The sequence below is a fragment of the Amblyomma maculatum genome, chromosome 5, assembly GCF_055883805.1.
Source record: "Amblyomma maculatum isolate TAMU_Amacu chromosome 5, ASM5588380v1, whole genome shotgun sequence".
Lineage (NCBI taxonomy): Eukaryota > Metazoa > Arthropoda > Arachnida > Ixodida > Ixodidae > Amblyomma > Amblyomma maculatum.
In genome coordinates, this window is record NC_139348.1 from 121,998,230 (window position 1) to 122,010,981 (window position 12,752).

Genomic DNA, 12,752 nt, shown 5'->3' on the forward strand with positions numbered 1-12,752 from the left:
CTCCTAAAAGGGTGTACGGTGATGCGCAAGCTGATGCAGTTCCCACCAGCAAAAATCCTCGATAACAGCGCTCACTTTTCCTCCTTACCCTACCCTGCTCTATCGTTTTCCTAGGGGTAATTTCATCGCCGTTGACGATACTACTCCCACGCTTTCCTTCTGAGAAATCGGTGGGGGTCGCGCGGGTGGCGCAGGAATCTGTTGCCGCACGCCGGAACGAAGAAGGCACCGGTTGGAAATAAATAACATGGTGCGAACGGTGTCTTCATCTCCACGGCAGTCGGCTATTGCTCTGCGCGAAGTACACGTCCCCGTCGTCTCGTTCTGAGAAACCTAACCTTCACTTTCTTTCTTTCTTTCTTTCTTTCTTTCTTTCTTTCTTTCTTTCTTTCTTTCTTTCTTTCTTTCTTTCTTTCTTTCTTTCTTTCTTTCTTTCCAATTTTACTTCCCTATCTATTGCCAGTCACTACTTGTGTTTCCGTCTGTTTCCAGCCACCGTTGGCTCGTCTTGCACGCCTGTCACTGTTCTAATATTTTGTGTCACTGGTTGACGAGCTTTCTTTCACACTTCGATGATTTTCAGCTCTGCCGCACACGGGCCGCCGAGGTTTCGCAACTGGGCAGGGACTGTCTTCGAAGTTCCTCCCTCCTCTTAACGAAGGAGTGGGCGGATTGTACGTTCTTTTTTTGTTTCCTCCGCGATATTGTCAATGCAAGGAGAGCAAAGGCGGGAGGAGGAGGAGGAGGAGTAAGAAGGCGCCGAGTTAACGAAGTATTTGGTTTGAGACTATGGACCGGGGACGACACAACCGGATGTCTCTTCTGAACGGCCGTGATGGCAGCGCGAGATTGGATTCCCGCTGAGCCTGCGGGCTCCACAGAAGAGAAAAAGAACCGCGAGAATTGAACAGAAAGAGGGCCGAGCGAAAGGCAGCAGTGGAAGAGGATCTCGTTTTTCACGAAGCTGTCCTCCGGCCTCTTTCAGCCCGTCGCGGTCTGGTCTTTTCGGCCGGGAAAGTCATTCATCCTCTCTCCCTCTCTTTCTGCGGTGTGCGTTTCTCTTCGTTCCGTGGGGCCTAACTGCCTTTGTCCTCTCGAAATGGACTTTGCTGTTCTGGTCTGGGACCAGGTAAAGTAATACGGGACAGAAGAGAGCGCACTGGGGTGCTCATTGCTGACGGGACGAGGAATCAACTGGTGCACAGAGTGTGGGCGGGGCATTTCTATATGTTTAACGAGTCGACAGCTCCATTTGCTGCGATACCATAGTAGTACTTCTTTAAATTTTTAAAGGTTTTGACCTCACCGCGTTGTGTCAGGGTGTGATTGTTTTTTGAGTTATTCCAGCCGCAGTCGTGCTTTTCTTTTTTCTTTTTTTTTTATCCTTCCTCAGGCGCAACTATTATTCTGGATGGGAACACGTAGAAGTAATTAAACTGCTTCGCGAAAATCATAGGAATTACATTACTTTCCCTTGTCACTTTCTAATTTAGTTAATTTTTTCTATGATCTCCCAGTTTAAGTCTAATGCGTCACATCGGGCTCAACGAAATTAGTTAATTACTTTCCTCGTTGCTTGTGCCGGCACATCTTTAATAGATGTCGTCGTCAGCGAAACGGGAAAGTTTTCAACATCCACTCTGAAGGTCACTTATCCATTACTAATCAACGATCTGGAGAGCTTGTGGGATGTGTATTTCTTCTTCTGCGTAGAAACAAAACAGAAAAGATAATTAAGCATAATTAACTTGCTTTGGGGAAGTAATTGCAATTGAATGCCGACACACTTAGTACGCGTAGTAACTGGCCAATGAATTTACCTACATTTGCGTGGTTTTCGGATGAAAATTCGTTGTGTAAGTTTTTTCTTTTCCATCACGTATGTTTGGGGGCATCACACGAGCGCACTTTTTTTTGTTTGCTTTAGACTTTCAACGTGCTTTCTCTGAGAAATGTTATTGGTTTCAACAGTCGCTTCATTCCCACCTGTTCTTTTTCATTGCATTCGCAGGAAGGCGCTGTGTTGCAAGATGTCTGTCGAGCTGGACTTCTTCCTCGACAGCAACAAGAAGTGAGTACCACTACCGCGTGCACGTCGCTTTCCATTCAGAACGCGTGCAGCTTGACGAAGTGAGAAACCAGAGTCCGAGGGTCAACCGCACTGGCCCACTCTCGGCTCTGAACTGCTCGCGAAGCATCAATAATCTTAAGCTTGCTAAGTGATCCCAGGTTCATTAGATTGTTGTTATTCTTTATTGCTTTTTTTAAACGTGGGTATTAACCATCATACTGACTGCTATTAGGATGCAATAGCGAGTTTTTTAAATGAAGCATATAAACTCTCAGCCCAGCACTCGTCACCACGCAGGATATACGGTTGCCCCCCCCCCCCCCCTCTTCCCCCCAGGTAGCAACAAGCACTATCACGTAAATTTCGCTAGGAGCTAACCCGAAATTGAGACAATAAAGTTTATCCGTGATTCCGTATACCTATGGACCTGCATGGCTTCTTCTAGCGATATTTTACAGACCTGCTGATTCCGGTTAAACACTTACAACTATTAAGACTTAGCTTACACGAGAGACGACGGGAAAAACAGGCTATCTATAAGGCCGAGCTTCTCTCACAGCAGTGCTTGTCTCTCTTCGACTGTCGTTGCGTTCCCTCAATATAGGTATATGCTTCACCCGATAATATATGTAGTCTCCAAAGGATAAATTTAGACTACTGTAGTTTTAACCGTTCAAGAGCGTGTCTGTGAGCGTCCTACAACAACTTCCTATATGCACATGCTCTTTAAACCGCGTTCATTTTCTTCGCTGTTGTTGCAGTTCTACTCTGTATTTCCTTAATTAGAGCAGAGTACTTGCCGCGATCACCTGCCCATGGTGTAATTCAAGTTCAAGATAACTTGAACTATTCCGTATACGCTTGCTATAGTGTTTTCGAACTGATTCATTCATTGTTTTGTTTCGCGCAGTCAAGTCGGCGCAGTGTGCGAGTGGTGCGCTCGCGTCCTGTGTAGCCCCATGTTCGTACTGCGCATCGCCCACTTTATGCTATTTCCGAAGTTTCTTTGTTTCAAATCTTCCACTATTCGTAGTCGGGATAGTGTGGCTGGTTTTCGAATATAGATGAATGCGATAAATGGCAGCATGCACCATCTTGCTTGTGACGTCGAAACAGTGTTTTCTTTTCTCTCTCTCTCTCTCTCTCTCTCTCTCTCTCTCTCTCTCTCTCTCTCTCTCTCTCTCTCTTAGTTTTCGTGTCCCATCTATCGAACAAACTAATCTATACCTCGTTGTCACACAGGGGCCACGCCTGAAACCGCGGGAGTAAGCCGACGCGAGCGTGTCGTTTTCGCGAGGCGAACGCTGCTCAATTAAAATAACCTCGCACTCGCACTGTCGGCGCCTCTCTTTGGGTCGACCAATACCAAATGACAAGCGATCTGGGCGAAAGACCACAACAGTGCGTGGCTGGTATGTGAATGCCGTCAGTACAGCTGCAGCACCGGCCCCAGGCCCTGAAGAACGCATCCTGTCGTTTATCACGCCCTCTCAGCGAGCCTTCTTTTCCAGGGGGAAGAAAGCGAAGTGCGGAGATGCTCGCAGATGCTATATTATGCCCCGGGTACGGAGCGTGGCGCTCCCACCGAGTCGTGTCCGGTTAATTGGCAACGTGCTGACTCGTCCCACTCTACTGAGCAGCCTGCCTGTCTCTTTAGGAGCTGCAGCCACCGTAGATAAGGGTTTGTGTATAGGCCGATAGTTGATGCATGGCAAGCTATGCACGTAGCTCTGTCTTTGAGACGACCCGAAAAAATATGACGCTTCAATCGTTCGCTGCGTCTTCCCCCGCTTCCCTTAACGGATAATACTTTAGCTGTGGACCACGTTCGTTTGCCAGCGTGGCTGCACTGTTGCCCCGGGGCGAAAATTAACTGCCCCTCTATCTTGGTACCAGCGGGGAGCTGTTGTTGTGGGTCGGCACTGAGTGGACGTGAGTCTACGTTGTGCTCCAAGGCTGTTGCCGCCGGACTTCGGTATGCAGCTGGTCTGCTTGTGCGAGGTGCGTTGAGGCGAAAACAGGGTCTTGTATTGTTATTCAGGTCGCGTTGTATGTAGCCTGTGGCGATGATTTCGAACGCTTTCTTTAGGTGCTGTGTCAGTGAAACTGCTACAGAGTTCGGAACGTCGAGCCGAAACGTTTTGCACGCTAGTGAATAAATTTCAGAAGCCCTCGAAACATGGTAAAAGTTTGCAGTAAGCACGTATATAAGGACAGACAGTTGCCGTATGAAGAACCCAGTCCTTCAGAATTCAGTGGTTTTACCTGGCTTCCTGTCTCAAAATTATTAGCATTTTTGACGCCTGCGGGGACGAATTTTACTGCAGATTCAAAGAAGGAAAGCATGCAAGCCCCCCTTTTCCTTGTTTTTTTTTTTTTCCTTTTTTCAAGGCATAAATATATTTCAATTAGAGGCCCCCATCAAACCTGCACAATGGCAGCCGAGTTCAAATCGTTGTCAGCTGTAGGAGGTGTTAGCCTTCTGATGAAAAAGCCTAATTAGTCTGTTGAAAATATGACATCAACGGAATTGCCTACGTGCTCTTCTCATAGCGCTTACCTGCATATTATTATTTTTTTTTCCTTCTTTAAAGCGTGTGGTATAGCATAAGGGCTGGTATATATCCTCTTGTTGAGAAAGAAACGCCTATGGCTTCTCGCCGGATGGCTGGCACCGACGCGCACGATGTTAATTTCGGAGCGAACTGAACAACTTTCTGTTTTAAACATCTGCCCTGGTGGGCATCTTGCAAAGCTACAGCTATGAATATACTTGAATGTTCTCTTGGTATACGACGGGCCATTTTATCTGGAATTCGGGTTAATCTAGCAGCGAACTAAGAGACGTTAGACACACAAATAAAATGCAACATACTACACAGGATCCTGTGATCGCGCATGTCGCTCGCGGTCGCGTTTTTCTTCTGCGTTCTCGTCGGTTTGAGTTCCGGCTCTGGTCCACTCCAGAACGATCGAAGGCGAGCGGCGCGTTGAGTGGTGGTAGAAACATTTCATTGCCATTGAACAAACTGTGGGGGCGAAGCCCCCTGCATGGCACTTGGGTGCTCCCTTACTATGTGGGAGACACCCTTATAAAGTAAAAGAAAGTCTTTGAAGAGCAATCCTTCTCATAGCACTGGAAGTGATCTTCCGTTGTCCTTGACTTGAAGTGCTCTTCATGAGAGACTCCCAGTAGGACTCTGCTAAGTTCGGTGATGGGGATGAGGAAAGGTGGGGCATGTAAGAAGGATGTGCATGAAGTGTCCTGGTTTGGCGCAGAGTCTGCATGATGAGGAAAACTGGTCTGAATATCGAGCATGTATAGTATTGTAGGGTATGGAGCAGTCCGAGTCTGCACTGCAAACTTCGCCAGTGTACGGACTGCGCTGTGGTGAGAGAGGGGGCTGGGGGTGTATATTCCCTTCGTTCGTCCCGGTAGTACAAGAGAATATCACGGAAAGAGACAAGGCGCTCCCCGGCCTGTAGAGAGGGCTCCGTTTTACTAGCCCGGAATGTAAGACCTCGGGCTAGGGAATTAACCTCTTCGTTGCCAGGGGGGCCGGCATGTGCTGGCGTCCAAATGAGGCTTATGGTATGCCGGGGCTGCCAGAAGCGTAATATGCGAGCAGCGGTGCGAGATATATAGCCGTTGGCATAATTTAGAATCGCAGATTTGGAGTCAGAAATTAGTGGCTGTGCACAACTGTGGTGCTGTACATTGTCGTACATGATATTATTTCTTAGCAAGTACAGGCACACATCGTTAGCGGTTAGAAAAGTAAACACTTGTCGACTTGCAATCTGCATAGACGGGGGTGATGTCTTCGTGTAGGATGGCTAGTTATACCGTGTACGTATTGTGCGCAGGTGGATGTGCCACTTCGACGACGACAACTACGTGAACGTTCCTCGGCTGGTACGGCTACTGCAGGAGTACGACCCTCGGGAGGACTGGTACCTGGGCAAGCCGTCCATCCGGCAGCCCCTCGAGATACTCGCAAGGGACAGCAGCAGGCCGCAGGTACTGTGTTTCCTTCGCTCGAGCCGTTTATTAAGGCGGAAGCCTTACTTTGCTATGTTAAAGAAAACCTGTCCGCAAAACGTGGAACCAGAAAGTGATGTGCGATGTCAGCGCACATTAAAGATCCCCAGGTTTTCGAAATTACTCCGTAGCCCTCCACTACGGCTCCTCTTTCTCTATTTACCCTTTCACACCCACCTTCCTCTCTTCCCTTGCGGCGCGGTTCAGCTGTCCACAGAAACAAGTGTGACAGATACTGCGCCTTTCTCCTTCTGTGAACCAATTATTTATTATTAAAAGTGGGAGAAAAAAAAATGGAAAAAAAAATGTAACATGTGATATAATGTCACATTAAGATGAGACTGGTATAGTCATGAATATGTATGTAATGAATAATGCTTGCTGGGGGGGCTAGTTGCTGCATGTTCCTTTGAAAAGACGTATGCAATGAAAAGTGGTATATAAATGTCATGTAATGACTAATCATGTCATGTGAGTCATTGTAGTTTAGCCACGAGTCAATCACTTATCATGAGCGACTCAGAACGGAGGTCTAATGTGTATGTCTGTGGACTCCTATTACTTCTGTAAGTCAGTAGTCATGACACTCCAAGGACTATACTGAACAGCAGCCAACATTGCTTTTGCATTTCTGCTATTCGGATTCTGCAGTTGCTCGAAGTGTTTCAACGAGAGACTGTTGACTATGGCCATGTAACGCTGGCGCCGGTCATATTCATACCCACAGGAGGGCATGATGGGGAGTGCAAAAAGTCACATTAGTACCGATTTTGTTGCAGTGAGTCTTGAGAGAAAATGTCTTGCGTGTATATGTTTTTCTTCATGTTCTGCGCTCGCGTCTCCATTCATGCAGAGGAAGATCTCATTCTGGTTCGCCACGGGGGGTGCCGGGTTCTGCATCAGCCGTTCGCTGGCACTCAAGATGCTGCCCCTGGCTGGGTGAGTGTGTCTATACCTTTCCTTACCGTACGCATTCTGCGGGACGCAGTGCGGCCTGCAAAACCTGTGTTTCATAAAGTGTAGCTCCAACTTGTTTTGTTGCGGCGTGTTTCGGAAAAAGTGGATGTACTATTCACTAAATTAAGCACAACGGGTGTTATGCACAATTCGTGTACAATTCCTGTGGTCATATCGAAAGGCCATGCCCTGTTTGCTTTTTCTCGGTGCGCAAATGTCGATCGCCTGAGCGCTCTCTGCATCCGGTATAGCGCCTGATATTTGCCACATGGTGGAGCATTGTGCATTCTTTGGCGTGCACAAATCCTTTTTTGGGAACATTTTGATAGTTTTACCCGTTGCTGGTCTCACTTTACGCGCACAGTGGAATAGTAACACGGGTTCAGCTAGTTATAGTTGGTTTGAAGCAGTATAAGTGCCGTCGAAAGAAGGAATGTGCGAAGCGCGGCCAATCAAGTGGAATGTCTTATCATTTCGTGGTTTTAACTTCTTAATGACGCTTTTGATTAAAATTAAGAAACCTTTATCTGTCCTCATACATTCACATTCTCATCTTGTATACTCATGCGGTCGAAAAGTTTAATTTGTCACGCGAGCGGTGACTCGCGAAAAAAAAAATGCATTCTAGACGCACAGAGCCCAGTCGCCCAACATACAGGCGGCATGCGACCATGATGTAGTCGATGTGTATTAGTTATTATTTGATAATGGCAAATGTACAGGTATGATGTGCGCAAAATTAATAACTTCGCAGCCACACGCATTCCTCACCTTCGCAGCCGTCAGTCGTCGGCCGTCACAATCGTTAATCTCCATAAGATGCGTCGCTTCATTTTGGACTATCGATCTTCGAATCTCTGCGCCTGTATTTGACCGACGACATGACAATGGGTGATCCAATATAGCGAACGTGAAAGCGTCGAAAGAGCAATGTCTATGCGAGGTTATCGTCGTCCGTCATGCGATATGGCAAGCAGGCTGTTCTAGATAGAGGCGTGTCATTTTCGGGTCGCCTCACGTCCAGGTGGATCGAGGGTGTTGTCGGTCGCAGAAACCTGGAATTCAACCATAAGTGACAGTTGTAATTTCTTAAACTCGCCGTCGCTACTCATTTCGTGCATTAATACCGTGTTAACTAATTTTGATATCTCTACCATTATAGCCCATTTTCTCACTTTTACACAGTCCATTTCGTTCTTGAACCACCATCGTCTATTTACATGTTTGTATCACCCCCATTGTGCTTACCATGGCTGGACATATAGCTCGGAGCACCGGTCCAGGGCAAAACCATTAGGCAGCCCTGCTGGAACCAGTAAGGCCAGCAGAAAACCATTAAGAATTCTTAATGGTTCCAGTAGAAGACCAGTAGGCTTCCTAATGGTTCCAGTAGGAACCAGTAAAAACCAGCAGGTTTCTTTATGGTCCCAGTACAAACCAGCAGATTCCCAGTAACAAATTTTCACCTGGGATAATACATAAATGCTGCGTGCGAACGCCTTGAACGTATTGAGCTGCAACGCGGGTGAAATGGGCGGTACGAAATTTCCTTTTCCGACGTCTTCCAGTTTCAAAGCGGTATGGACAAGATTAGTCGAATGTAAGACTTCCTCTAAGCTTTCACTGTTTGTATTTCATTCACAGAACGAACTGCCCCGAAATAAAGTGTTTTTCTCTCTCTCTCTCCCCGAAAAACGGGAGTCGTTCTAACCTGAAGTGTGCGCAAAGCGCGGCGGGCAGTGTCCTCACCGGGCCCAGCTGCTCACACAACCGCGCACATCCATCCACTTCGCATGCATTCCGTCGTCGGGATGGCAGCCATTCTCTCCATGGAAAAAAAAAAAAAAAGAAAAGAGAAAGCGTACACAAACGTGGATAACAAGAAAAAGCAGCAAGGATAATAAACATTGCCACGTCGGGTATGGGGGGAGGGTCATGTGAAATGAGGAAGGGAGCAGGTGGTCTGCGAGCGTCTGCCACTTGTTCTCTTTGTGCTTCGCCCGCACGGGAGCAGCGGACCTGTCTCTGCATGTATATATACCGTCGGCATGCTCCGTTTCTTGTACGGCCCACTGTCCCGCGGCGCTGCGGTGACCCGGTGAAGTTGTACAGGCAGGAGAATGCCGAGCGCTCGTGAGTCGTGGATGCCGCTGAATTTTACTTTCTCGTCCCACCAAACACGCGCGCGTACTGACGTAGCAGTGCCGTTGTGATAGATTAAGGGGCACTCGACAGCGCTTTGTTGCCAACTGCTGCCTAAAGATTGCAGGAAAAAAAAAAAAAGCTGTATTATAGCTTGTGGTTAAACCTGGAGTTACGCGAGAGCTATCTGCATGGCTACACTTAGGTTTGGCTTGAAAAAAAAAGGGAAAGAAAAGAAAGGTTGGCTTTTGCACATAGTAGTTTACCCTTTGCTTTCAGCTTTATTTATGCCATTAGGGGAGTCACTTCACATATGAGCACCCCTTGCCTCTCGTCGCTGACCATTCTCTTCTTCCTCTTCTTCTTTTCCTTCTACTTTTCTGGTTATCCTTTTTCTTTTCTTTTTCCTCTTCCTTTTCTTCTCTTTCTTCTTCTTGGACAGACACGCTTTTCGGACAGACACGGCGAAATGGCGAGACTGCGGCCAATGTATAGCTCTCGCAACAAAAAATACTTATGAACACTGGTGCACATCAGTCCACACCTTCACCCTTACTCCATAAGCCGCTTGTTTCACTTTATTACTTATAAAAACTGCGTTGCCAACGAAGAGGTATGTATAGTTACGCGAAGTCGTTTATTGTGTTAAGCGTTTAGTTGCGGTGGCGGCAGCCAGCAGCACTTTCATATCAAGCAGCATTGTGAAAGGCCATTTTCTAGTTTTTAAAAATTTTCCATTGATTGTAGCCAAGTCATGCGGATGCGTGGGGTAGCTTTGTACGCGGACCTTATTTTCACGCTACTAATGTTTAGTTATACCAGTAACCAATCACTTATTCTGGCCATCATCGCCAACCGCCCCCCCCCCCGCCCCCCAGCGCAGTGTGACCAACGTGTCATAAAGGAACACTCCGAGGCCCTTTACGAAGTGCATTTTTCTATTTTCCTCTTTCTGTTTCGTTGCATCTCACCGCACGCTCCGAGCCACTGCCCCACGCAACCAAGCGATCGGGCCAGCGTATACAAGGGGCACGAGTCTGCCGATGCGAAATCACGCAAGCAGCTACTGCTGTTGAAGAGCGCACCTCGCGTCCCTGAGGGCAACACACAGGCGCAACAAACGAATTCGGGTCAGCGCCCTTGGAGCAGCTGCCGCTCTTCGGGCACGCATGCGCACCACCGTAATGGTGGGTGGTGGACAAGGCCCCCTCAAAAGAAACCTCTGTGCCATAGCTCAAAAGGGGCCGACTGTCTGGCTTTGAGGGGGTGGGGGTTGGGAGGAAAACATTGCGGCACAGACCAAGGGAAGGCATGCATCCACCGGCATCCTAGGCAGAGACTGGTCGGGGAAGCGGGCAATGGGGGGTTAGAGGAAGGCGACAAACAACGGTGCCCCAATGCCGCTGCCAGTGGCGGAGGGGGGCTTCCACCATTAGCACCACCTGCCGTCCCTTTCGGGGCCGCTGTTCTTTCTGTGGGGCAGCCTGCCCCACATAAAGGTAGAAGGTGCATTGCGGGTCCCGAACTGCCACGCTTTATGTTTTCTTTTTTCTTTCGTTTTGCTATTGGGCCGTCCGCAAATGTTCATTCGCGGGCACCCGTCTCTAATCTCGTATGTAGCGGTGTGTTAGAGGGGAAATCCCCGCAACCACCGTTTGCCCCCTATACCTTGGATAGCCGAAAACGCCGCTGCTGTGGCTTTGCCCGCGCGATGTTTTCATAATCGGTTTTCGATCGCCCTGCCACGTAGATTACGTCAGGAGGAGCGTCTATCTTTGCCCCTTATTTATTGATTCATTGCGCATTTTGAACCACTCTAGAAAAGCCATCTGCTATCCGAAGGTCACCGCGCTTCTGTTCGAGTTCCAACGTCAGGTGTTGCAATCCTCGGTGACTTCGGAACCAGCGGTGCTATTTTCATACGCCTCCGGTACTTTTGATGATGCCTGCAAGCTTATTAGCTTTCGATAAGCTGGCAAAAAGCTAAGCTTTGTTTTCCGACGAGAAGCTTTCGGCCGCCATGCATGGACGCAGTTTATACCGTTTAAAAACTTTCCGGTCGCCGGCGTAAAAATTCTCGCCTCCAGAAGCGTGGTTGGTTTGCGGGGTTTAACGTCCCAAAGCGACTCAGGCTATGAGAGACGCCGTAGTAGAGGACTCCGAAAATTTCGACCACCTGGGGTTCTTTAACGTGCACTCGCACAGCACACGAGCGCCTTGCTTTTCGCCCGCTTCGAAAGGCGGCCGCCTAGGCCGGGATTCAATCCCGCATCCTTGGGAACAGTAGTCGAGCGCCGTAACCACTGCGCCACCCCGGCGGGGATTCAGAAGCGTGCCTTGCAAACTTATGGTTCCTGATACGAGTCGGTTATTTTATCTCCACCACAGATAATATCCTGGCACACATGCTAAAATTCCTTTCCAGTCGCCTGCATTCACCAAAGCGACATCGGGCAGCGTTTTTGCGCGCTGTTACGTTCACGCCCACTGGGGGGACGTGGATGGAGGAATTTTTGGTCGGTAAATGTATATTCAGCGTTATGCGAAAGGAAAATACGGCGAACGTCGCCCGCTTTGCTCCTTTGCTTCTTTCCGGGCGCTGTTTCTCGGAACAGCGTTTTCGCGTGCGACGTTAGAGCAGGCAGCCGTAATTTCTTCCATGCAAACGGAAGGGAGGATACTGTACATTTTTTTTTTTTTAGTTGCTCTGCATTATGTAGTGCCCAGCACGCTCAACGGTTACCTCGACGCCATTTTTTTCTACTATTTTCTGGTAGTATAAAGATACGAAGGCGTGGCCAAAATAAAGAGCTATTTTGCTCTACCTCAAGTTGAAGGTCACGCAAGCACTTAAGTGTGTCCTCCCAGTCCAAAATGAAAGGGAAAGAGCGACTTTTGCATCTCAAACCACCTTAAAGCAGTGAAAGTGAAAAAAAAAAATGAAAGCAAACGTAAATGGTAGAAGACATCAGCATGAGGAGGAGGTTAGTTAGCGCATATCTTGCGTGCACTTTCGTGCGTGCGTGCATGTCAGCATGCGGTGCGCCAGACCTCCAGTGCACGCAGCGTGAGCCCGTTTCACTTTGGCCGTGGCGTTCCGGCTCGGTGCTCACGCGATGCACCGTCCCGAGTCCGCCGGCGCGCTGCTTAAAAAATAAACATAATGAAAACAGATCAAAGCACGCGCAAGGCAAACACACGTGCGTAGCCGAAAAGGCAAGTGGGCAGGCAGGCGAGCACGAAATGTTGCCGTGCGCCAACCATGAGAGCTCTTCATGGAAGACGAAGGAAGAACCCAGGTGCGCTGTGGTACGCTCTGTAATAGAGGGTGCTGCAGTCGGCTCTTCGCGTGCATATCCTCTGCCTTGGCACGGCTGGCCTTTGCCGAATGCACGTGCTCGCTTGCTTCGGTCGGGAGTTTGGACGTCCGTGCCGCTTGCTGCCGTTGGCTGTAGAGCAGTCGTAAAAGACGAGCGTGACGGGTCGGGATGGGAGTGGTGGGGTTGGAGGAGAAGAGAGCGAGTGTTCGGAATGCGTGCA

The 12,752-nt window shown here is 48.6% G+C and overlaps 1 protein-coding gene across 1 annotated transcript in view; it reads left to right on the top strand.

Annotated features, from left to right (window-relative positions):
- Nucleotides 1-12,752, top strand: part of fng (Fringe glycosyltransferase) — a 94,114-nt gene that overhangs the window by 47,269 nt on the left and 34,093 nt on the right. Inside the window, exons 4-6 of the mRNA XM_084604220.1 lie at nt 2,012-2,071; nt 5,939-6,092; nt 6,967-7,052. Of these exons, the coding sequence (XP_084460346.1) occupies nt 2,012-2,071; nt 5,939-6,092; nt 6,967-7,052 (300 nt within the window). The remainder of the gene's footprint in view (nt 1-2,011; nt 2,072-5,938; nt 6,093-6,966; nt 7,053-12,752) is intronic.